Here is a 26,199-nt window from a genome sequence, read left to right on the forward strand (position 1 = left end):
TCCTGAACAGTTACAGTCAGTACGATATGACAATCCAGAACACCAAATTCATGGTCATCAGTATGATTTGACAATCTGGAACACCACATCCATTGTCATCAGTACGATTTGACATTCTAGAACACCACATCCATTGTCATCAGTACGATTTGACAATCGGGAACACCACATCCATTGTCATCAGTACGTTTTGACATTCTAGAACACCACATCCATAGTCATCAGTACGATTTGACAATCTGGAACACCACATTCATTGTCATCAGTACGTTTTGACAATCCAGAAACCACATCCATTGTCATCAGTACGATTTGACAATCTGGAACACCACATCCATTGTCATCAGTACGATTTGACATTCTAGAACGCCACATTTCTTGTCATCAGTACGATTTGACAATCTGGATCACCACATTCATTGTCATCAGTACGATATGACAATCCAGAAACCACATTCATTGTCATCAGTATGATTTGACATTCTAGAACACCAAATTCATTGTCATCAGTACGATTTGACAATCTGGAACACCACATTCATGGTCATCAGTATGATCTGACAATCCAGAAACCACACCCATTGTCATTAGTATGATTTGACAATCCAGAACACCACATTCATTGTCATCAGTGCGTTATAACAATCCAGAAACCACATCCATTGTCATCAGTATGATTTGACAATCCAGAACACCAAATTCATTGTCATCAGTACATTTTTGCAATCTAGAACACCATGTTCATTGCCATCAGTACGATTTGACATTCTAGAACACCACATCCATTGTCATCAGTACGATTTGACAATCCAGAACACCACATTCATTGTCATCAGTACGATTTGACAATCTGGAACACCACATCCATTGTCATCAGTACGATTTGACAATCCAGAACACCACATTCATTGTCATCAGTATGATTTGACAATCCGGAACACCACATCCATTGTCATCAGTACGATTTGACACTCCAGAACACCACATTCATTGTCATCAGTATGATTTGACGTGATATTCCAGAAGCACCTCATGCATCATCATCATCAGAGCAATGACCAGCACATTCATTGCATTAAATACAGGCTTGAACTCCTGAATGTACAGAATCCCTAGTTGTACACTGTTCAATAAACACTTCCCTTACCAAGACCAGTGAAGGTCCGGGTTAGAATGTATCCTCAGTAAGGCCTTTTAGGCACAAGTTTGAATTTGTAGTAAATATAATGGCTGAAGTGACAGATTACCATGGAGGTGGCAGGTGTAATTCCAGTTGTGTGATGGCCTAAATCAGACAGCAAAAAAGTTCAGGTAAACACAATAATAAACACAATAATAAACACAATAATAAACACAATAATATTCCTGGACTCGATATTATGAATAACTTAAACTGGCACCACACTCGCTGATGTAAATGAAGAAAGAACATAATTGTAAATATTTGACATGAACAAATGAAATGTCCTTTTGTACACAATAACAAAAATAATATTCTTTTCAAATATTTTATTCAGTTATATGAAAATATATGTATCACATACAACCGTTTTAACAAACTATGTCAATTGTTTTTATCAAAAATAGTTTGGCACACACTGGATGAAGCTGGCACAAACCAATGGTCGATAGTATCAATCTGGGAATGATGACAACCAAGTGCTAATGCAGGTGAGAACCATACAACCATTGTGACCCTAGAATACACATTTCAACAGCCTGGTAAGGAATAATCTGCAATTAGATGGAATGAGAAATGGTGATTAATACTGCACTCAAGATCATCACACTTATAAAGCGATGTGTGCATGTTTGTGCATGAATGCATGTGGTTGCACCAGGTGTTTGTATCTGTTTTTCCACTTAATTTCCAAGTTCCAGGCAGGGTGTTGTGTTTTAGTCACAAGCATCATATTTGGTGCATTCAGACCACGCACTGAACCAATGTGATTCAGTTCTCTATGATGATAATGTGAATGTTTATATCCTGCTCAAAGTGCACAATCTGATCATTATTACCCTGATAACCCAAGCTGTTATGTTAATAGTCCCACAACTTATTTCACTGGGTACCCATTTCATGCTTGGTGAACAGAGGCAATTTTGAACACACTCACTTGCCTAAGGTGAGACCACATGAGTGAGTGAGTGCGTTTAGTTTTACGTCGCACTTAGCAATATTCCAGCTATATGGCGACGGTCTGTAAATAATCGAGTCTGGACCAGACAATCCAGTGATCAACAACATGAGCATCGATCTGCGCAATGGGGAACAGATGACATGTGTCAACCAAGTCAGCGAGTCTGACCACCCGATCCCGATAGTCGCCTCTTACGACAAGCATAGTCACCTTTTATGGCAAACATGGGTTGCTGAAGGCCTATTCTACCCCGGGACCTTCACGGGTCTGAGACCACATGTATCACATGTACTTCATTGCAGGGCAGGACTGAAGTTCTAGAAACTCTCAGTAGTCATGCTGACAAACATAGCTGCCCATCCAAGGACTGCTTAACATCAGTTGTGACCTGAACTCTATGCACAGGACCACACACCTCCATGCAGACAGTCACCTCATCCACTATCCCACTTTCCCCAATGTTTAGTCTTTCATGAACAATATGGATTTCCCAAATGATCAACAGATTGTATTTCAAATTTGTTGATGCCTGCTTCACGGACGCAACAGACCATTAAAGACACTGACAATTGAAAGTAAATGACACATGACTTGACTAAGACACATAAAGCTGATGTCCTGATTACATGGACAACAATATAAGTTGTTCACTGGTTTCCTGAACCACTATTGATATGTCAGTACCAGGGCCCTTATTCTTGAAACATTCATAGCCGTAAGAATTCTAACGTTGATAATCATTAAAATGAGTGTTAAAATGAGCTAAAGAAGTTTCCTAGGGCAAGGAACGTTTCGAGAATAGACAGCCAGTTGCCTTTGATGCACTACTGAATCACTGTAAAGTTAACCATTAAATGCCTTGACAACGTAAATGACTAGAACCATCAAAGCATTACCGGGAACATTACAATCAAACTCAGGCAATATATTACATAACAACATGTTCAACAAAACAATGTAACATCAACAAAAACAATGTATCAACAAAACATATGAACACTGCAAGCACTGGTGCTAGGTCTGTACAGGGTGTTGGAGACAAATACACAGGATACTTAAATCTTCAATAAAACATTCTTGATGAAAGAGGCAAACTGACGGGTGGTCAGGCCAGCTGACATGTCATCGGTTTCCAAACGTGCAGGTTGATGCTCATGATGGTAATCACTGGATTGTCTGGTCCAAACTCGATTATTGACTGGCCGCCACCATATAGATGGAATATTGCTGAGTGCGACGTAAAACTAAACTCACTCTCCCCTGTATCTTCAGCAGGATCTGTTATGGTGTATCCTCAGATCAAGGGGACGTGTGAGTGAGTGAGTTTAGTTCCATGACACTTTTAGCAATATTCTGGCAACATTACGACAGGGGGCATCAAGAATGGGCTCCACTGTACCAATGTGGGAAATCAAACTCAGGTCATCAGTGTGATGCAAGAATGCTTGAACCATTAGGCTACTCTTCCTCCGCTCCAGGGGATGAAACATGTCATATTAATGAATTCAGTTGTTACCTTGCCTAGGAAAAGAAACAACCAGAAATGTGCTTCACACATTGTACCCATGTGGGTAATCAAACCCTGGTCTTTGGCGTGACAAGCAAACACCTTAACCACACAGCTACCACTCTGCCTCGACAGAATAGCGAGGAAGTGGGTATGGTTTTACGCCACATTTTACTGATACCTGTTTGATCAGCATTCTAGAAGTTGGTGAGTCTGTAATGAAGCTTTCATCTTAAAAGCTGATAATGGTGTACGTCTACACTGTTTTGTCATTTTGTGGATGTACAAGTAGTTGTCATCCATCTAGTTGTATGCTCCATTAAGCTCAGGTACATTGCTGACACACCTAGAAACATAACTAGGGTTAACTGGGAATCGAACCCACAGGAGACTCATTATTAAACAATTTTCACAAATTCGAAAATAGATAAGTCTGAATAGATTCAAAACAATAAAAATACATTCAACATATTCACACCAGATTTAAACTGAAAGCAATCATTCAGCAACAAATCTTTTGATTAGATAAGATCTAACCTTCAGCACCATAGACAAAATGAAAGTGGAAGTTTTACTCTTAACACAGCCATGTGTTCATTCTAGCATTGCTGCACTCAGCTGTGAGCCAGAAGCACAGCATATCATCAATACTACAATCAATGTTTATTAGGAGTGATGACATTTTTCACTACTGCATTAACTTTCAGGATAAAAACAAACAACCTGTACAGCGATGACGCACACATGCTAACTCCATGTAAGAGCTATGACATATACATGTCAACTCCTTGTTACAGTGGTGACACACATGTCAACTCCATGTTACAGAGGTGACACACCTGTCAACTCCATGTTACAGTGGTGACACACATGTCAACTCCATGTTACAGTGATGACACACATGTCAACTCCATGTTACAGAGGTGACACACCTGTCAACTCCATGTTACAGTGGTGACACACATGTCAACTCCATGTTACAGTGGTGACACACCTGTCAACTCCATGTTACAGTGGTGACACACATGTCAACTCCTTGTTACAGTGATGACACACATGTCAACTCCATGTTACAGTGATGACACACATGTCAACTCCATGTTACAGAGGTGACACACCTGTCAACTCCATGTTACAGTGGTGACACACATGTCAACTCCATGTTACAGTGGTGACACACATGTCAACTCCATGTTGCAGCAATGACACACACAGAGACACACACATGTAGAGAGCAAAGAGCAAAGAAAAGAATAAGAAACAACAAAACAATAAAAAACAAAACAAAAACTGAGCACTCCTCAAGCAGTTAGTCCACAGAAAAGCGCTCTATTCTGTATATTTCTCTCACTATCAAGGACCCTTTCTTAAGATCAACTGACATAATTCTCTTAGACTGCAATAACTATCAAAGGCATTAAGTTAAAATTTCAACTTGTCCAGGAAAGAAAAAACGCACCCTTCAAATAAAATTTCCAAGTACTATCCTTCCATGTACGATCAATACATTTTTAAACAGCTTCTTAAACAAGGTATACTTAATTCACTTCCATGTGACACAATACATGAAACAAACACAAAGCTCTGCTAGTCATGTGTGTCAGCATCAATTGTTCCATAATTCAATACAGTGTCAAGTGTTAACATGCAATGGTAGAGCGATTCAGTGTTCAAAACAACTTGCACTTGATACAGTTTCAGTGCTGTATCTCACACATCCTTTATGCTGCCACCTTGATACTAAAATCTATTACCATTTAAGAAAAATTGATCAAATTTTTGATTAGAGCAGAAAGTGTCTTCATGTGTTTTAGTTTGTCTGAATTTTTTAGTATATTTCCATTTGATTGTACGGTAGATAACAACAGAGTGAGCAAGTAAACAACATGAATATTTCATGACAAGCAGAAACGGTAATCTGACATTTTCAGAAGCTGATGTGGTGAGCGTGTGAACGATTGGAAATGTACAATGTATGCAGACGCCATTACAATGGGGTCCACAACACAAAAGCTTAAAAAGCAAGAAGTAGCCGGGCTAACTGAAAATTTATTACCACCTGAAAGCCATGTGATGACAAAAGATTGTAGCAGGATAAAAATGAAAACCGTTAAAACAAAAATATATGCTATTGTGCAGACCATACAAATTTGAGGTTTGAGAGAAGGCGGAGGGAGATGGATAGCCCACCAAGTTATACATTCACTTGGAATGAAAGCACAGGTTAACATAACTACCTGCATGACGTTTGTTACAGGAGTGAGCCTTACTCATGAAAGAATATGCTCATCATTGACTAGACTGGTAACTTCTCATCACATTATGGTATCCATGGAGATTTCTGTACACAACATGACACATACACATGCTGTCACAGACTAATGTTTAGTCTCTGAATAATTATAATATGACAGAAACCAATAATTTATTTTCATTTGGAAAGGAGCCCCAGTGAGATGCTACTGAACAGCTTGGTTTCATATTCAAGTTTCGTCTCATTCATTTGTGTCACAACCCCTAGTGTACAGTACACAACCCTGTGCACTTAAAAATTCCCTAGATTCTGGTATATTAAGAGTTGGTGGCCACATGAATACGTGCTAAAGCATGGTTGTGAATGGGTACCGCTCAAGGATGAGAAAGTTGCAATAGCTAGGTGTGCATTGTGGCAGCAAGAGTTGTATACATCCCAGGGAGTTGAGATTGATAATATGATGTACCGCTGAGATTGACATGCAATGATCAAGTAAAAAATATATATATATATATATACACATATACACCCCAACGTCTTGAGCATGTACTATTTGGGTGGATATGCGCTATATAAACACCCTGTGATAATAGTAACAATAACATATCTACTTAAAACACGTGAGATTAACCACGTCCCTGACCGATCACATGATTTCGACCACATCCTTGACCAATCACTTGAAATCCACCACATCTCTGACTGATCACCTGGGACCAATCAGGTCCATGAAAAATTAGGTGAGATCAACCACATCCCCATCCTTTGGCATTGCATCCAGCAGTTCCATCACTGTCTGTTCCACATTCATCTGACATTTGATGAGAGCTGCCCTGATTTGTTGTGCATCATACTGAGGTAAGATATTAGTGACCTTTAACACAAGGGTCTCATCCACTCGTTTTCCCGTTCTTCCTCGCCCACCTGATCTCCGCTTCCTCTGACCTTGGCCATAAAATTCTGTGTCATCCTCAGCATCCAAATCAATGACAACATGGTCATCATCATCAACATCATCAACATCTTCATTCATTAACTGTTTTTTACGACTTTGAGTAGATTTCCTTAACCATTTATTTGAAGGTCTAGAGACAGACTGAACAGCTTCATCATGATGAGGATGATCATCGTCATCAGTTAACTGTTTTCTGTGATCACGAGGTGATTTTCTGCCTCGTTTGTTGGAAATTTTAGAGGTAGAGTGAACTGCAATGTCCTGTTCATGAGTACCATAGTGCTTAGAATCAGGTCTTGCTGTCACAGCTGCTGCAGCTGAAGTTGACGGAATGGGATGAGGCTTCAGTTCTGGAAGTTCAGGCAACTCTTTCCTCTCATCAATGTTTATCTCTGGAAGACTGTCATCTGAGTCAGAATGTTGTTCGAAAATGTCTTTCTCCAGAATACTCTTTCCCGAGTATTCCTCTTTGTCTGCAATGTTCGAAGTGCCCAGAACGTCAGGTGTGACAGGTCGTTCTGTAAAATTCCTCTGTTGATCACAGTTACTGATTTTACTGCCAAAAGTCATCTTTACAGTTAATTTTGCACCAGCATTATCTTCTGTCCTGCTTTCAGATTCCTCTCTGCCACAAGAATGAGGATTTGCTTCCACCCCAGAACAACCAGGACTAGAGGATACATCCACTCTTCTAGGAGACAGTTCAACACATGTTCTTGAAGCAGCACTGTCAGTCTCAACTGGATCAACCTTGCTTCCGTCACATCCAGACAATTTTCTACTGACTTGGTGAGTTTTTCCATATCTCTTCATGAGGTACACTTTCCCATGGCATAGCGACACACGGTTTATTTGCTGCGGAATCTCAATACAATCAGCACTGCTGTTAAACTTTAACTTCTTCAATGGCGAGGAAAGAAATTTCTTAGTTGCACTACAATCTGTCTCCTGTTCATGGTCTGTAAACGTCCTTTTTGTCTTTGCATGTTCAGAAAATGATGAGAATATTGCCAGCTCTGTATTAATATCAAACCCAGCATTTGCTTCATCTTCGACAGGAATCCTGGACTGAATTGTCTTGTTTGTTTCTTTGATCTTTTCTGCAGAAACAAATACAGACTTTGAGTCAATGGGAGTACTTTCACATACACCATTCCTGGGGTTGGAATCTGTAAAACTGATTTGGCTCTGGGAGCATAGGGTCTTGGGATTATGGTCAAGGGGAGGTAACTCTTCGCTGTCTTGATTGCCACAAGAAACATTATTTTTGGGACTATTTCTTGCATTGATTTCCAGAGAATCGTCTTCTATTTCCAAAACTAAGTCTGCACATTCTGTTTGAGGTTTATGTTTGATAGAGTTATTGTCTTCCTTGGTCACAATTTCTTCTGTCTCAGTAGAGTTGTGTTTGGTGGATGGAGCGTTGAGTTCTCGGAATCTGTTCACTATCAGCATATCATATTCTCCCTTGCTAGCTCTGAAATATAAATACAGCATTAGGAACATGGCTACATATCTAGGTGTACATTCAAACATCCAACTTCTTTTGACAGGAATATTGCAAGGGTCGTGTATTGGCAAATAAAATGTACTGGCACATAATGCTATAATGTTTGAAAGTAACACTGAAAGTGAGTAACACTGACTGTACATGCTGAGCCAGTTTTCTACAAACTAAAAATTTTTTTATGGTTCTGAAAAGAGGAATATCAAAATTAGATGGGATAGTTAGGGATTCTATTTTCTGTATAGACGATTTATAGCAGTACAGTATGTCATCTTGTCAGTTACTAACAAATAGTGTCATGACAATTCATTGGTACACACTGATGCATTGATCCATGCGATACTTTAAAAAGGCCACAATACACTGATGTTTAATTCTGAATACTGCCGAGGTGCAATATCTGTAATTATATATTCTATTACATCACTGCAGTCCCAGCATCCTACAGCATACAGATATTAAAGACATTTTTTATCTGTTTTCTGTTTAAAACAATATTATGATTTGTTTATTTTGTACTTGTTTTACAAAAAGTGCCCAATGCGACACTTTTTTCAAATAAAACTTTCTTTCACTTAATCATTGCTTTTGTTGTATCCTATGGTGTTTTACAGTTGGTGTTAGAATGAAAGGTATCAGTAACATGATATGTATTGTATCGCCACCCTCATATTGGGATTAATATCATATCACACCTTCTAGTATGCTTTGGTGAAAGATCAAAGGCATTATCAAACAATAATGTGCACTTTGTGCTTTATGTCACAATGTGTCACTGTGCCATCTAATCTGCCCCCTCGTAATCAAACACTTTTACATTACGTCACAACGTATGTCAGTTGTCATTGCCTTGTGCAGTCTCCTACTGTAAACTACTCCATTGCATCCCGTTTCTTGGATTGTAGTTGCGTCACTCAGCTAACATCACTGGTGGAAACATTACGTTTATGTACAGTACATCTTACAGTAGGGCAGCAGACATATCAAAGGAACAGCGCATCAGTTAGCTCTGTATGAAGATTCTTAATTTAGGTCACCAACACCTTCATTTGTTTTCTGCCTTAGGTTAATCAAATTATCCTTAGAAAGTATTAAATTAGGCATCTTAAAAATGCAATACAGTTCGCTCTGCCCCCAAGTATACTGTAATAGCGTCCTCTTCCTCTAAGTACAATAGTTTAGGGCGAAAGTGTGCTTCATTACACTATCCATGATGGTATAATGAACTGTATTTCTTATTTAAATGCACAACACTTTGGTAACATATCATTGTGACTAAAATTTTAATGTGGAGATGTATCGTATCGTAAAGGGTATGCCAAAACCAGCATTACTAACAAAGGGAAACATTCGTTGTCAGTGAAAGTCTGTGTAGATTTGACTTAAGCATAAACAGATTTAATAGAGATAACCACAACACAGTCATGTCTTATTTACCAGATATGCCAGTTTTCAGATGCATATTGCACTATTGTTGTTGTCATTATTATAAGATATTTGCATAGCGCCAAAATCCAACAAAACTGTTTATTCCTTGATCACTCAATGTCAATCTAAACTCCTTGGGGATCATGCAGTATGTGGTTTACCAGTAATTTTGTGCAGTAATACTGATTTCATCTACATTTTAGAGACATCAAACATCCAAACTGCAACAGGATGAGGATTATTGTCACGTGGCTTACTGCACTCAACACTTGGATTGCTTGGGATTATACATAAGTATAGTGACAGTTTGGTAAATATACTGCTATACTTAATGACCCCTGAAGATTGGGTTCAAACTGGTCTTCAGTAACCCATTAATGGGAATAGGTCAACGCCTGCTGACTTAGTGGACACGTCAGTGTATCAAAATTGCATAGATCGATGCTCATGCTGTTGATCACAAGACTGTATGGTCAAGATTGATTACTTACAGACCACCATATAGCTGGAATATTGCTGAGTGTGGGGTTTATTAACAAACCAACTAACTGGGCTGAGGTAGAGTACAGATTCCAATAACTTCTCATGACAACCACCGAGATTTGTTCATTCTGATCAAGTCAATGTCTAATGGGTGAGTGAGCTGGGTTTTACACAGCATTTAGCAATATTCCAGTTACATCAGGGTTGGGACATCAGAAATGGGTTTCACACCATATGACCATGTAAGGAATTGAACCCTGGTCCTCTTCACCACTGGGCTACCCCACCACCTCTCTTACACTTTGCAGTAATGTACCACCTCTTTTAGTCTATTGTAGTAAGTTTTTGGCAGTGAACTGACAAAATACTCCCCAGGGAGATGAGTTGGTTAACACAATGCCAGAAAAAAAGAGACATCTGTTGATCGAGGGAACACTCCAGCGCCTTGAGTTGGATATGTGCTAAATATCCCATGATCATAAGGATTATAGTACTGACACAGTACCGGAGTTCAGGCTGTTAATGACAGCAAGGTTGAGCTAAACAAGACCAATGTTTAGTAAACTAACCTCTTCTGTATTTCCTGGGAGACGACAGCAAGGTACTGTACCGTGGCCTCCACACAGCTTGTGTGTCGGACCTCCAGCTCAGGGTGCTCCTCCAGGTCCTTCATGGCGAGCTAGGAGGATCGAGAGAGTGAAAACACAAACAGGGCTAACATCAACATGATAAATGATCTTATTATTTCTAGTAGGAACTTTGAACTTTTTCACTGTCCATGCTTAATGCTCCATGAAGCCATCTCAGAGTTAAAAAGGTTTTACCGCTGTATCATAACGTGAAGTTTGTGGAACTTATTCTATACTTACAAATATCAATAAATGATGTTAAGAATATAACAGACATCTTCTCATAGCACATAAAACTTCACTGTATGCTGTTGTTTTCTGCCTGGCATTAGTGAAAGAAATATTACTATTTTGTGTCAGAATTGGCAAATATCTTTTAACCAGTGTATGAAACGAGCTAAAAGCCCAGTCAGACATCAGGGCTGGTAACTTCAAAATGTTACCAGCCCAAAATGGATTTAACCAGACGAGACAATCCAAAGAATATTACCGGAACATGTTACCTAAAATTTTGACCAGACCATGGGGCCGGCTAGCTGTAAATTTAAAAAGTTCATTAGAAATCTAGCCAGTCTCATGTTGTCGGACAGGCCTTATTTCATACACTGTTTTAATGCAGCATTTACCACAAGTAAAACAAAAAGTGTTACAGTCTGATGCTGACATGAAAAACAATCCAAGTGAAATGGGATTTGAACCCGCATTGTCAGGTTTCAAGCATGCCTAAAGGACACAACACTGCACTCCAGTTACGCGGTGTAAGATGATGGACCAACTCTGCCCTAATGTTTATTGCAGCAACAGACTTACCTGTACTTGAGCCAGATTGGGGTTCCCACACCTGCCGACCCCTCGACAACCGTCTCTGCACTTGACGACGTAGTTCCCTGGGTCCCCCTCTATGACATACACAAGGCGAGCTGATATGTCTTTCTGTTTGAAGTCCTCTTTCCATTCTACCATTTTGGTCACCTGGCGCCAGAAGCGACCATCCTTCAGACTGTTGGCAATGTCATCTGGGGAATGGGTATGACAAATCTGTCGCACTATCAAACATATCTGTTATTGTCTATAGAGTCCAACCCCATTCACTCGGACCCCACATATCCAAAACTGTCACTCTGGTTGTTCATTAGGATTTGGCGGGTGTGAGAACATCTCATCAATAACGAAAACACATGTTAAGTAGGATTACGGTTAACTACACTGTAATTGTACTGTATATAACACTTACAAATCAGCCCCTTCCATCTGTCGCAATGCAAGTTAAAAATAACCTGCGACATGATCTAAGTCATGTGATCCCATCCGGAAGCTTACTTTCTGCAGGCAGCATAAGTTTGATGCGATGTCATATGTTTTCAGGGTATTCGAACATAAAACAGCGTATGCAACTGGCAAAATAGAGACTTTTTGTCATCGATATACGTTCTTTTTATATCTAACTTACCACCTGAAGCTTCACACTCTACATGATTACCTGAACCTGACAACTTGTAACATGCGTTCCGCCTTCTATGTATTATCAGTACACTTATGTTATGATGATTCACTTTCATTACTCTTGACTGTTGATTTACTGATATATGTGCATGAAAAAAATTTCCCTTTTTTGCTTTCACTTAATTTTCACGTTTTGCTTGTTTGATCCAGTTAACCGGACATCTCGCAATCTGGATGATTTTCGAGTGAAACCAAAATGTCCGGATAAACGGGGTTCGACTGTATTGGTACTATCCATGAATGTATAATATGATACTCAGTTACAGAGACAAAGAAATCAGCACACAATCAGGTTGCATTCTAACACACAATTATATTGTGACTCACAATCAGGTCACATAGTGACACAGAGTCAGGTCACAAAGTGACACACAATCAGGTCACATGGTTACACACAGTCAGGTCACAAAGTAACACACAATCAGGCCACATGGTGACACAATCTCATGATGACACACAATCAGGTCACAAAGTGACACACAATTACATGGTGACACAATCACTTGGTGACTAACAGTCACATGGTGACACACAATCAGGTCACAAAGTGACACACAATTACATGGTGACACACAATCACTTGGTAACACACAGTCACATGGTGACACACAATCAGGTCACAAAGTGACGCACAATTACATGGTGACACACAATCACTTGGTGACTAACAGTCACATGGTGACACACAATCAGGTCACAAAGTGACGCACAATCACTTGGTGACACACAGTCACATGGTGACACACAATCAGGTCACAAAGTGACACACAATTACATGGTGACACACAGTCACATGGTGACACACAATCAGGTCACAAAGTGACGCACAATTACATGGTGACACACAATAACTTGGTGACTAACTGTGCATCAATGATAAACTTTTTGCAAGTATACTGTATTTACTATAGAACTATGCCAAAATACTGGGTAGTTAGGACAGTTACAGCAATTCCAACAGGATACTGGAGAGACATCCTACCAGCTCGTTTCCTCTCCATCAACAGCGGTATCATCATCTCGCCACCATCACAACGCCACACCCACCGGTAGTCACCACACGGCAGCCGACAACTTCGATACCGCACACCTGCATCCTCCAAGCGTTTACAATGCTGTTGGTGAGAATACTATGATGAAACATAGCAGAGAAGGGACAGTTATTTAGCAAACTGTACTTACTTCTCCAGCGACTAGTGCTAACCCAAGGTTTGTTCTTGGTGGCAAACACTCATAATCTATCTATACAACTACATTTAATGCGACAAATTTTGTGTATGTTATTGTCTATGCACTAGGAACTTGACATCACAGTAAGGGACCATTCATGATTTATGACTAGGGGGATGACGATGATTTCTAAGGAGAAGAAGGACAACGTACAAATTCAATTTCCACCATCTCCCTCCACCAATTCCCATATTTCTTTAGCATAACTTTTTAACATTTTTATGCACAACATTGCTGCTCGCACCCCCACCTCAAATATCTTTCAAGTTTTGCTGAAAGATATTAAATAGTTTTTGAGTTGTGCTCTGGAAATGAGGCCCATCCCTCCATTTTGAGTCTAAGTCCGAAACGTTTCCATGGAAAGCAAGAAAATATTAACTCATAAAAACCTGTAAGTAGCAGAAAGTACCACTTTAGGTTCCATTTGATATATCTACCAAGTTTTGCAGAAAAAAATGGAACGTTTTTTGAGTTCTGCTCCGGAAACTCACTTTTGTGACTAAGTTCGAAACGTTTCCATGGAAACCAAGAAAATAATAAATCACAACAACCTGTTAATAACAAAAGCCACCACTTTGGGGTCTGTCACACATATCTGCCAAGTTACACTGACAGATATTAAGAAGTTTTGGGGTTGTACTCCGGAAACGGAAGACACCTCTCACTTTTGTGACTAAGTTCGGAACGTTTCCATGGAAACCAAGAAAATAATAAATCACAAAAACCTGTAAATACCAAAAGGTACCACTTTGGGGTCTGCTACACATATCTACCAAGTTGCACTGACAGATATTGAGAAGTTTTTGAAACGAAGCCTATCCCTCCATTTTGAGACTAAGTCCAAAACATTTCCATGGAAAGCAACAAACATAATAAATCACAAAAACCTGTAAATAACAAAAGGTACCACTTTGGGGTCTGTCACACATATCTACCAAGCTTTAGTGACAGATATTAAGAAGCTTTTGAGTTCTGCTCCGGTAGTGGAAGACACTTCTCACTTTTGAGACTAAGTCTGAAATGTTTCCATGGAAACTGAGAAATAATATATCACAAAAACCTGTAAATAAAAAAAGGCACCACTTTGGGGTCTGCCGCACATATCTACCAAGTTTTTCATGAAAAATATTGAACGGTTTTTGAGTTCTGCTCCAGAAACGAAGCCCACTCCACCACTTTGAGACTAAGTCAGAATCGAATCGTGGGAAAATGATAAATCACAAAAATCTGTAAATAGCAAAAGGCACCATTTTAGCTTCTGATTGGTATATCTACCAAGTTTTGCTGAAAAATAAAGAACGAATTTTAAATTCTGCTCCAGAAACAAAGCCCATCCCTCCATCTTGAGACTAAGTCAGAAACGTTTCCATGAAAACCGAGAAAATAATAAATCACTAACACCTGTAAATACCAAAATGCACCACTTTAGGTTCTGACTGAAGTATGTAACAAGTTTTGCAGAAAAATATTGAAGGGTTTTTGAGTTCTGCTCCGGAAACGAAGCCCATCCCTCCATTTGGAGACTAAGTCCGATACATTTCCATGGAAACCGAGGAAATGATAAATCACAAAAACCTGAAAGTAGCAAAAAGCACCACTTTAGTTTCTGATTGATATATCTATTAAGTTTTGCAGAAAAATATTGAATGGTTTTTGAGTTCGGCTCTGGAAACGAAGCCCACCCCACCATTAGATTAACACCAAAACGTCCCATGGGAAAACAAAAAAAATAAAAATGCAAAAACTCTGTAAAAGGCACACTTATAGGTTGACATTATTATATCTGTTAAGTTTGGTCTATAAATATTGAACGAGTTATGCTCCGGAAACAAAATGATTACAGATGGACGTACGGACAGACAGACGGGATATAAAACGGGATACCAGGGGGATAAAAAACCTTAAAACTGTCTGTTTCAGACAAAGTTAAATACTCTCAATACTTCACCATGGTGAGATTATAACCTGGGTTCACCACTTACCTCACCCAGACCAACTCTGTCACCACCCATTTCTTGTGTGTCAACCTCCAGGATTATACTGAAGTTGAAACAAAAAGAACTCTCTCAAGCATGTAACAGGAAATGATCTTCAGCTATCTTAGAAAACGAACAATCCATCAGCATAGGTACACTTATACACTACAAGGATTTACAACTGTATATTTCTGACAATGACATAGATTAATTCTCAGCTTTATTGGTAATATAGTTCTCCCAATGCCATGATGGATTATGTTTGAGAACACTACATGAGCTGAAATATGAAAACATCCCAAGGTGGCCTTTCTGAATGTCGCCTCTCCTCAATTCCAGTCTTTGTGTGATCGATGATTACCAAGCCTAAAATTATTTACACTCCAAAGTGAGTTTTTCTCCCCATATCAATCAGCTGGTAACAAAAGTGATCTTCATCATCATTCCAACCAGATGAAGAAGAACAAGCTGAAGAACAAGGTGACCACAGTCAAACTCACTGAGTGACGGAGACCGGAAGTCAAGCATTGGGCAGACAGTCAGGTCGCTATGCTAGAGTGTCCTGCATTGTAATATTAGCAATGGTAACAGTTCCAGAAGATCTTGTGAACCGAGGATCTATTTCACAAAGTGATCAAAGCTGGCTGTTATTAGCTGTATGGCTGCAACAATTCGCTTCGATTCATTGAAAATCGAATGTGACACCTTTGTTTTGAATTTCAAAAAACATAATCACTATTTTAATTTGATACTTGAATACCTGTTTAAATTCTTTCCACATAGCTAAACATAATTTTGACTCCAACTCGAGCAGTTTTGAGAGCTGACTAAAAACGCAAAACGTGTGGTTGATGATGGGCTAATTATCCAATAAGTATAGTTGGTAGACATCGCCAAGTTGATGATTGCTTTCATGCTAAAGTTCTGAAATTGGATGTTTTTAACTTGTATGAAGAATCGAATCGAATCGAAAATGATCAAGTCGATGTCCAATATTGAAAGTCTAATCGAATCGAGGTCTAGGTGATTCATTGCTGCCCTAGTAAACTAATGGTTATGTCTCAGACTTTAGATCATCATAGTGAAGTGAATGTTTTGTGGAACGGGGCACAGAATATGGACAACTTGGGATTACTACTGAGTTGTCTTTAAGTAAGAGATCATACCCATCAGAACCAGTGTCATTAGTGTAGAGGAAGCTTTCTTGTGACTGAGATGGTAGCTTGGCTTCTGCTGACTTCTGCTGGGGTGGAAATGAACGTGGTGACTTCAACAACTTGGACTTAGGGAAAACTGCATTCCTGTCACCTGTAAATACATCACAGCAACAAATCTCAGTGAAATTCATCTCATCATTGCGGGTTATTAATTCAGTGTAGAAAGGAGGGTAATTCGCATTACCTAAAAACCAAACCAACAGGATATGAGGACATCCTTTCCATCAGGATACTTAGGGCTTTCTTTTGGGTAAAAGGCAAGTACAATGGATGACAAGTTCTTCTTTATTGTATGTCACAACGTTTCTAGGCTATTCCTTGCCTGTTCTTCCGAAGGATTGTGAATTCACCTGACAAAGGAGGACACATTGTGACATGCAATAAAGAAGAACTTGTCATCCATCCTATTTGCCTTTTACTTGAAATCCAACTTCTAAATGAGCCACTCTCAAGAACCCCTCTCGTTAGGGTGTCAGTCGGTTTCTCAATACTGAATTTCTGAACTTCAGGACAATCAGTGAGTCTTGTTGTTCATATGGCCTCCCAAACTGGTTTGTAACAGACATTCTGATTGCTTTGTTAGACTTGGCATTGAAGCCAATCAAACTGGCAAATGGAAATCAAAGACAGGTAATCATGGTTTACCATAGAAGACACATGTTTATATGTAAAACACATACTTCATGGTGTCATTTACAACAACCATAACGCTGTATTTTTTGTTTGATTCACTTTTCTTTGACAGCCTTATGAACATACTTCGTAACCTGTTGGCAGAATGTCGTCCCAGTTCCATCAGCTGATACACAGGTTCTCTTTGGCGCTGTCTTCGTGTGATCAAGCCTCTTTTTATCAGAACCTCAATACGCCACCAAGCTTGACAAAATCCTGAAATACACATTGCCCATACTCTTTCATCATCATCGTTTTGTTTTAGAAATTATGTTATCTTCTGTCTTATTACAATATTTGCCCAGACATTCTGTCTCTCAAAAAGTGGAAATCAAACCTAATTGATCTTTTTGGATCAGAGTAGTGGTGTTCCGATTAATGGAAATATTTGAAGATTGGCTCAAAGTGACCAAATGACTAAGCAATCAATCGCATTGTCTCAATATTGAACACAAACAATTTGGGAACTACTGTTTTAGTCAATGGGGCATATCTTCGAAGTTATCAGGGCCTGAAAATGTGTTTACTTTCTTAGAATACCTACTTCACTAACTGTAAAGTCATGACTGAATATTTCTTGAAGGCTCAGGGAGCTTTATCTCCATGATATGTGAGTCATCACTTTAAAGTTACAAGTTGCATCGTGTTATACTTATCGGCAAAAACAACCTGAATAGGAAAACCTGAAAAATGATGCTAACCAATTGTTTTTAAATGATTGTTGTCGGTAATGTGAGATTTCAACCATTGCCCAAAACTAGATCAGAGTTCCTCAAAAGTAGCTGCCACATCAGAGCAAGCAATACATTCATCGAGCATACATAAAACAAACTGCTATACATGTCTTGAGCTGAGTCAAACCTGTGTCATCTCCCAGGAAAATCTCCTCACAAATGGACTTGGCCTCACACTTAAGGACTTCTTCGGGAATCAGTGCCACATCATCCCTGTTGGAAACACAAATTGATTTAGTCATTTGACTTTGAACAGTTTAATCGCTGTATGTCAGCTTCATAAAAGAGAAAAGTCTGTTGGTACGCTTTTCTTACACCTTCAGTGAATTCCATCAGCTGGGGTTGGCAAAAACAAGACTACATATGTCATGAACTCAGTCCCTGTGAAAGACCGCACTGCCAAGATCATGTATAGTGTGTATATATGTATTGTTCCAGGGATAGAAACAGAATGAAAAAGAGTGAGTGAGTGAGTTTAGTTTTACGCCGCATTCTCTTCCAGCTTTATGGCAGTGGTCTGTAAATAATCGAGTCTGGAACTGACAATCCAGTGATCAACAGCATGAGCATCGATCTGTGCTGACATAAGTTATAGTCATCGGTAACTGCCAGTTGTCTGAGATCTGAGTTACCCATAATTAAGACACTCAATGGCACGGGGTTTGCAAGTGTACGAAACATACCATTTTGATATTGATATTAAGGGTTAAGTTCGGGGTTGGTTTACCTATGAGGTCAGCTTATCTACAATAATATATGTTATACCATGTTTAAAGAAGTGTTACTGATGGGATGGTTGAATACAAATGCACACCTAATATATCTTATTAGTGCCTGGTGGATGTGCTGGACAAAACCCAATTTCTTTCCTACATGTATTACACTTCACATTGGAAGATGTTGGAAGATAAAGCTACCGACTTGCAAATCTAAAGGTTTCAGACATAGGTTTTCTGTCAAAAACATATTTTCTCAGATTTATTATAGGATATTTATATAGCGCACATACCCATACCATTAGTACAGGCTGAAGGCACTGATATTTATTCCCCTCTCAGTGGCACATCTTATTATAATATAAATCTCAATTCCCATGAGATCATACAACTCTTGCATCCACTAGGTGACTATGGCTTTCTCTCCCTAAGAGGTACCCACACCCATAATCACAACACTTTGTCCAAGTTTACTGCATGTTGCTGTACCCGCAACTAGATGTTTACATGTATTCATGTGGCCACCATCTGGTCATATATCATCGGACTTGTGGGTTCCTTTAAGTGCACAGGGTTGTGTACTGTACACCAAGGCTTTTTAGACCCGCTTACAGGTGAGCTCGATCCCGACACCTCAAGTTCGCTGGATCACTTGCCTTGAGTCTAAGACAACTGGCCCGCAATGCACTCATGTGATAAACATCTGAACTATCTGACTGTGCCTAAAAAGACCTACAGGTCAGGTGTGAGAAAGAAAAGCTTAAAAAGAAATGGTTTCTTTCATAATGATGTGGAGGTAATGATTTAGTGGATTCGATATACCTCATGTAAACCGCTTGATATCTCTAATAAATACTGAATGGATTTGATAACTCTATTAATGATAGAGAGGATTTGCTGCCTCTAGTTTGTTTATATGTTGTGTAATGCCACTCTCAGTAATATTTCAGCATTGACAATGGTCTATATATAGGTCTGCACTAGACATTCGAGTCATCAACAAAATGAGCATCGATCTACATAAATGGGATACAATGACATGTGTCAACTAAACCAGTGAGCCTGGAAACTGGGGTTAAAGAGAGAGGAACGCCGATGTCCATTATGTGTTGCACCTGCTGTAGAAACAGAATTACATTTTATTCTATAGTGAATATTTTATGACGAATTAACGCAATCATTATTACCAAGATATCATTGGAAACATCCATCAGGACATAAGCTGTATCTACTTTTAACATCAGCCAATGCATGAATCATTGAAAGTTTAGGGAAGCATATATTTCTTGCAATGAAGAAATGTTGATTGTTTCTGTCGCCAACTTGACCATGATTATCAATATATCACCTGCTCCAACAGTATTTGTAACCTTTTGTATGATGCACTGTATAATGGGCCTGTGGTCCCTTTACTGAAATAAATTCATTCATTCACTAAACCAGTGAGCCTGACTGCCTGATCCTGTTAGTTGCCTTTCGACAAGCATGGGTAGCTGAAGACCAAATGTATTCTGGCTCAATACCTGTTCTAAACCACTTGATACCTCTAGTAATGATTATATGGATTTGAAACGTCAAACAAAGCAATCAAAAATTTTACAATAGACTGTTATGTTACTTCACAGTCCACTCACCCTGACCTCTCCACCTGCTCAGTGAGATCCAGCAGGGATACAAGGATGGCACCAGCGGAACTGACAAACTTCCCATCATTAGGACGGTCCATGGACTTCTCCTTCTTCTCCTGAATCTCCTTCAAACGCTGCAATGTCTCACCTCCAATCTGAAATCAGTTGACTCTGTATTATAGCAGAGACCATATAATTATTATATGGTTTCTTATTATAGGAATCTCTTATAACACACTATATGTATCTTTTGTCATCTCTCATGACCAGGGTGAGGTAATCGGAACATTTTCTACTCTGATATCACTGACTGGTTAAATTTAGCAGTAACATAATGCAGTCTGTGATCAATGGACTCCAAGATCTACATCATGGTAAGGGATACCTATTTCAATTTTTGATTGTCTCTGCAATAGTTACTTAAACATTAATGGTGTGGTAAATGTACACGGTTTAAACTATCAACTATTGCACAATCAGGAAACTATACCACAACCGTTCCAATTTCCATTGCACAATCAGGAAACTATACCACAACCCTTCCATTGCACAGTCAGGAAACTATACCACAACCCTTACATTGTCCAATCAGGAAACTATACCACAACCCTTCCAATGCACAATCACAACCCTTCCAATGCACAATCGGGAAACTATACCACAACCCTAACATTGTACAATCAGGAAACTATACCACAACCCTTACATTGTACAATCAGGAAACTATACCACAACCCTCCCATCGCACGATCAGGAAACTATACCACAACCCTTACACTGTACAATCAGGAAACTATACCACAACCCTTACACTGTACAATCAGGAAACTATACCACAACCCTTACACTGTACAATCAGGAAACTATACCACAACCCTTACTCTGTACAATCAGGAAACTATACCACAACCCTTACTCTGTACAATCAGGAAACTATACCACAACCCTTACTCTGTACAATCAGGAAACTATACCACAACCCTTACACTGTACAATCAGGAAACTATACCACAACCCTTACACTGTACAATCAGGAAACTATACCACAACCCTTACTCTGTACAATCAGGAAACTATACCACAACCCTTACACTGTACAATCAGGAAACTATACCACAACCCTTACACTGTACAATCAGGAAACTATACCACAACCCTTACTCTGTACAATCAGGAAACTATACCACAACCCTTACTCTGTACAATCAGGAAACTATACCACAACCCTTACATTGCACGATTAGGAAACTATACCACAACCCTTGTATTGCACAATCAGGAAACTATACCACAACCCTTACTCTGTACAATCAGGAAACTATACCACAACCCTTACATTGCACGATGAGGAAACTATACCACAACCCTTGTATTGCACAATGAGGAAACTATACCACAACCCTTACTCTGTACAATCAGGAAACTATACCACAACCCTTACTCTGTACAATCAGGAAACTATACCACAACCCTTACATTGCACGATCAGGAAACTATGCCACAACCCTTACATTGCACGATTAGGAAACTATGCCACAACCCTTACATTGCACGATTAGGAAACAATACCACAACCCTTGTATTGCACAATCAGGAAACTATACCACAACCCTTACTCTGTACAATCAGGAAACTATACCACAACCCTTACACTGTACAATCAGGAAACTATACCACAACCCTTACACTGTACAATCAGGAAACTATACCACAACCCTTACACTGTACAATCAGGAAACTATACCACAACCCTTACTCTGTACAATCAGGAAACTATACCACAACCCTTACACTGTACAATCAGGAAACTATACCACAACCCTTACTCTGTACAATCAGGAAACTATACCACAACCCTTACTCTGTACAATCAGGAAACTATACCACAACACTTACACTGTACAATCAGGAAACTATACCACAACCCTTACACTGTACAATCAGGAAACTATACCACAACCCTTACACTGTACAATCAGGAAACTATACCACAACCCTTACACTGTACAATCAGGAAACTATACCACAACCCTTACTCTGTACAATCAGGAAACTATACCACAACCCTTACACTGTACAATCAGGAAACTATACCACAACCCTTACACTGTACAATCAGGAAACTATACCACAACCCTTACTCTGTACAATCAGGAAACTATACCACAACCCTTACTCTGTACAATCAGGAAACTATACCACAACCCTTACACTGTACAATCAGGAAACTATACCACAACCCTTACTCTGTACAATCAGGAAACTATACCACAACCCTTACTCTGTACAATCAGGAAACTATACCACAACACTTACACTGTACAATCAGGAAACTATACCACAACCCTTACACTGTACAATCAGGAAACTATACCACAACCCTTACACTGTACAATCAGGAAACTATACCACAACCCTTACTCTGTACAATCAGGAAACTATACCACAACCCTTACTCTGTACAATCAGGAAACTATACCACAACCCTTACACTGTACAATCAGGAAACTATACCACAACCCTTACACTGTACAATCAGGAAACTATACCACAACCCTTACTCTGTACAATCAGGAAACTATACCACAACCCTTACACTGTACAATCAGGAAACTATACCACAACCCTTACACTGTACAATCAGGAAACTATACCACAACCCTTACACTGTACAATCAGGAAACTATACCACAACCCTTACTCTGTACAATCAGGAAACTATACCACAACCCTTACACTGTACAATCAGGAAACTATACCACAACCCTTACACTGTACAATCAGGAAACTATACCACAACCCTTACTCTGTACAATCAGGAAACTATACCACAACCCTTACTCTGTACAATCAGGAAACTATACCACAACCCTTACTCTGTACAATCAGGAAACTATACCACAACCCTTACTCTGTACAATCAGGAAACTATACCACAACCCTTACACTGTACAATCAGGAAACTATACCACAACCCTTACTCTGTACAATCAGGAAACTATACCACAACCCTTACTCTGTACAATCAGGAAACTATACCACAACCCTTACTCTGTACAATCAGGAAACTATACCACAACCCTTACTCTGTACAATCAGGAAACAATCAATTACATAAAGTAATAATGCCCCTTTACTTTATACTTTTCTTAATCATTGTTCATCATCATAGAGGAGATAATGTGTATCATTACACGGAAAGAATCATGTTTTCTTACCCCTTCTAAGGTCTTGGCTTGAGACACTGACTTGATGGGACTGTCTGCCAGTTCAAGTGAGACAATAGCTCTTGATGTACATTCAGCAGCTGACTTCAAATACTGTCTGGTTCTTTGCCACCTCTCACGCTGTATCAAACCTCTCATAAAGAGATATCTCTGTAACAATGTTAACAGAAAATTACAACAGACTTTGGTCATGCATATCTGAGGTTCTGTATATCTGGGGAACATATGCTAATTGAGACCAAGAACCAGATAGTCATGTTGTTTTACGCAGTCTTGATATGCACAAAAGACATACTGGGCTTACAGAAATAGATAAAAAAATGTAATGTGTGGTGGAATTTGGGAAAGACTTCCACCTGTAACCCCCTTAAATTTTATTCTAGTCAAATCATACCACCTGAATATATTTACCTCATATGATAAAGATGAGTTTTAACATGTTTCTTTCAGTGTATCAGAACATACTGAAAGACATATCCAACTTCTAAAAATGCCACTCAAAGATATATTGCCTTATCTTTAAAATCGAGGGGGATACGGGTGGAAGCCTTACCCAAAATTGGTCATGCTTGTCACAGTCAGCGATTGTTTTTCTTTCAAACAAAGTCTGCAAACTAAAGCTGCCAGTAATTGCAAACGACCCACTAGTTTTGCCATGCTGATGCTGACCCACGAACCAGATAGCCACCTGCGTGTTAAGTGTTATCCCTAATTAGGGATTATCTTCGGAAATACAGATCCATGCAAAAAGTATTCGGACACTTGATGTAATTTCCATACACTTACATTTTAATTTAGTGTAGCATGAATAATTTATATGAATCTAATTTTCGTAAGACCCAAGCCAAATTTTGCATATTTGTGGGTAAGCATCTTGCATGATTCATCCTACCTACAATCACCTTATTTCTGTTTAATTTTCCGTGGCTTATTAATCGAATAGTGAAATTTCAATCAACATGTGTACAGTGCTGTGAACTCCTTTAACATGGAGGCCTATGGGATTGTGCATTGTGGAACCATACGTAAGTTGATAAATATGATGTCATTCAAATTATGAGAGCAGAGTAGAGATGATTTCACTGATTTTGACACTGAGTTTGAGTGATTCCAGTTGAGTAAATGGTTTCAATCACTGTCGGCAGAGTAGACGCATCTAACCATACTGCAATCCAATTATCAGGACAAACTTTCCATAATTGTTTGTATAGATTATCTTTGTCAGCGGATGGTGAGTGTTTTGCTAATTACTTTGTTGGTGACCCACCTTATCTTTCTTCTCCCCTTCTACGTGTCTGCTTAGTCGATCATACGTACCTGAGGTAAGGTTTGAATTTCATACTTACCTAAGATTTGTTTCATATTTCACAAAAGTAAAATTAAGAAATTTTATTTGGTGCCGTTTTCGCCATAAGATTTGTACCGTTTTCGCCAAAGCGAGGTGCCGTTATGTCCAAATGGTGCCGTTTCCACCAGGTGACGTTTTAGCCTGAACCCTTTCCAATTTGCCAGTCATATTTTACAAAGATCCGCCCTAAACTCCCTTCATGGAAATTATTTATGCTGGTATAACATGTAAGTCCATGGAAATTACGTCAAGTGTCCGAACACTTTTTGCATGATTCTGTATGTGTGAGCTGAACATTTAATATGTAAGTAAACAATAACTTGACGCGACACCACTTAAGGTTATTTTCGACACTTTTAAGAGTAATAACTAAACTGGCAGCGTAAAATGATGCAGCACAAACCTATATAATGTATATGTACAAACGCATATTTAGCTTTTGCAAGACACATCAGTTCTAGTTGAAAATAACCTCGTTTGACACTTACCAAATCACGATATTTTCGTTTCCCCGCCATTTTGAAAAGGCACCGGGAGCATATCGTTCATCATGTATCTGTAAAACTCCATGTCATTTTAAACCTATTCATATTTCAAATGGAAATAAAAATCAATATATTTTATGACAATAAATGTATTATATGATAGTGCAGCGGTTAATGAAATTGTTTTGTGTTAATATTGAGAATTGATGCAGTGCATAATGGAGCACTCCCTGTCAGTAAACTATAAAAGAACATATCAAAATAAGTCGGATAATGATTTACGTTTGAAGCTCTATTTTCTCTGGTAAATACATTTGGCCTAGAATGGTGTCGGGGTACACTAAGCAGTTACGCAAAATATTTCGTAGTGTTCGGGTTCAGGAAATCGTGTGACTTTTGAATTCTGATCAATTTCATAAAACATCGTAAGTACGTTATCGCGTAATTTCAAATCACTATCCAGTCAAACTTTGGTTCAAGCCATACCCATGAACAAATGTTTGTTTTAATGTGGACAAAATGGAAAAAAACATATAAACAAAACAATGTCAAATTTCAT

General features: G+C 39.0%; 1 protein-coding gene across 1 annotated transcript; it reads right to left on the bottom strand.

Moving 5' to 3' along the window:
- Nucleotides 1–6,568: 6,568 nt before the first annotated feature.
- LOC137265661 (uncharacterized) lies at nucleotides 6,569–25,677 on the bottom strand. Its single transcript, XM_067801093.1, has 11 exons — nucleotides 25,644–25,677; nucleotides 23,799–23,957; nucleotides 20,587–20,735; nucleotides 18,364–18,449; nucleotides 17,590–17,718; nucleotides 16,780–16,921; nucleotides 15,620–15,677; nucleotides 13,390–13,522; nucleotides 11,715–11,920; nucleotides 10,845–10,954; nucleotides 6,569–8,334 (listed from the first exon to the last, which is right to left on the bottom strand). The coding sequence occupies exons 1-11, from the start codon at nucleotides 25,671–25,673 to the stop codon at nucleotides 6,639–6,641; spliced, it is 2,898 nt and encodes a 965-aa protein (XP_067657194.1). The 5' UTR covers nucleotides 25,674–25,677; the 3' UTR covers nucleotides 6,569–6,638.
- Nucleotides 25,678–26,199: the final 522 nt, after the last annotated feature.

This window comes from Haliotis asinina, chromosome 15 (genome assembly GCF_037392515.1).
Source record: "Haliotis asinina isolate JCU_RB_2024 chromosome 15, JCU_Hal_asi_v2, whole genome shotgun sequence".
NCBI classification, from domain to species: Eukaryota; Metazoa; Mollusca; class Gastropoda; order Lepetellida; family Haliotidae; genus Haliotis; species Haliotis asinina.

What these genes read in the sequence shown, in the direction of transcription:
- LOC137265661 (XM_067801093.1), bottom strand. Translation starts at nt 25,673, where the DNA reads ATGGCGGGGAAACGAAAATATCGTGATTTG. An exon ending in GATGGAGAGGAAACGAGCTG is followed by an intron (nt 11,921 to 13,389) that starts GTAGGATGTCTC and finishes CCCATTCCCCAG; the next exon opens with ATGACATTGCCAACAGTCTG. An exon ending in TCCCAGGAAATACAGAAGAG is followed by an intron (nt 8,335 to 10,844) that starts GTTAGTTTACTA and finishes TTTATATTTCAG; the next exon opens with AGCTAGCAAGGGAGAATATG.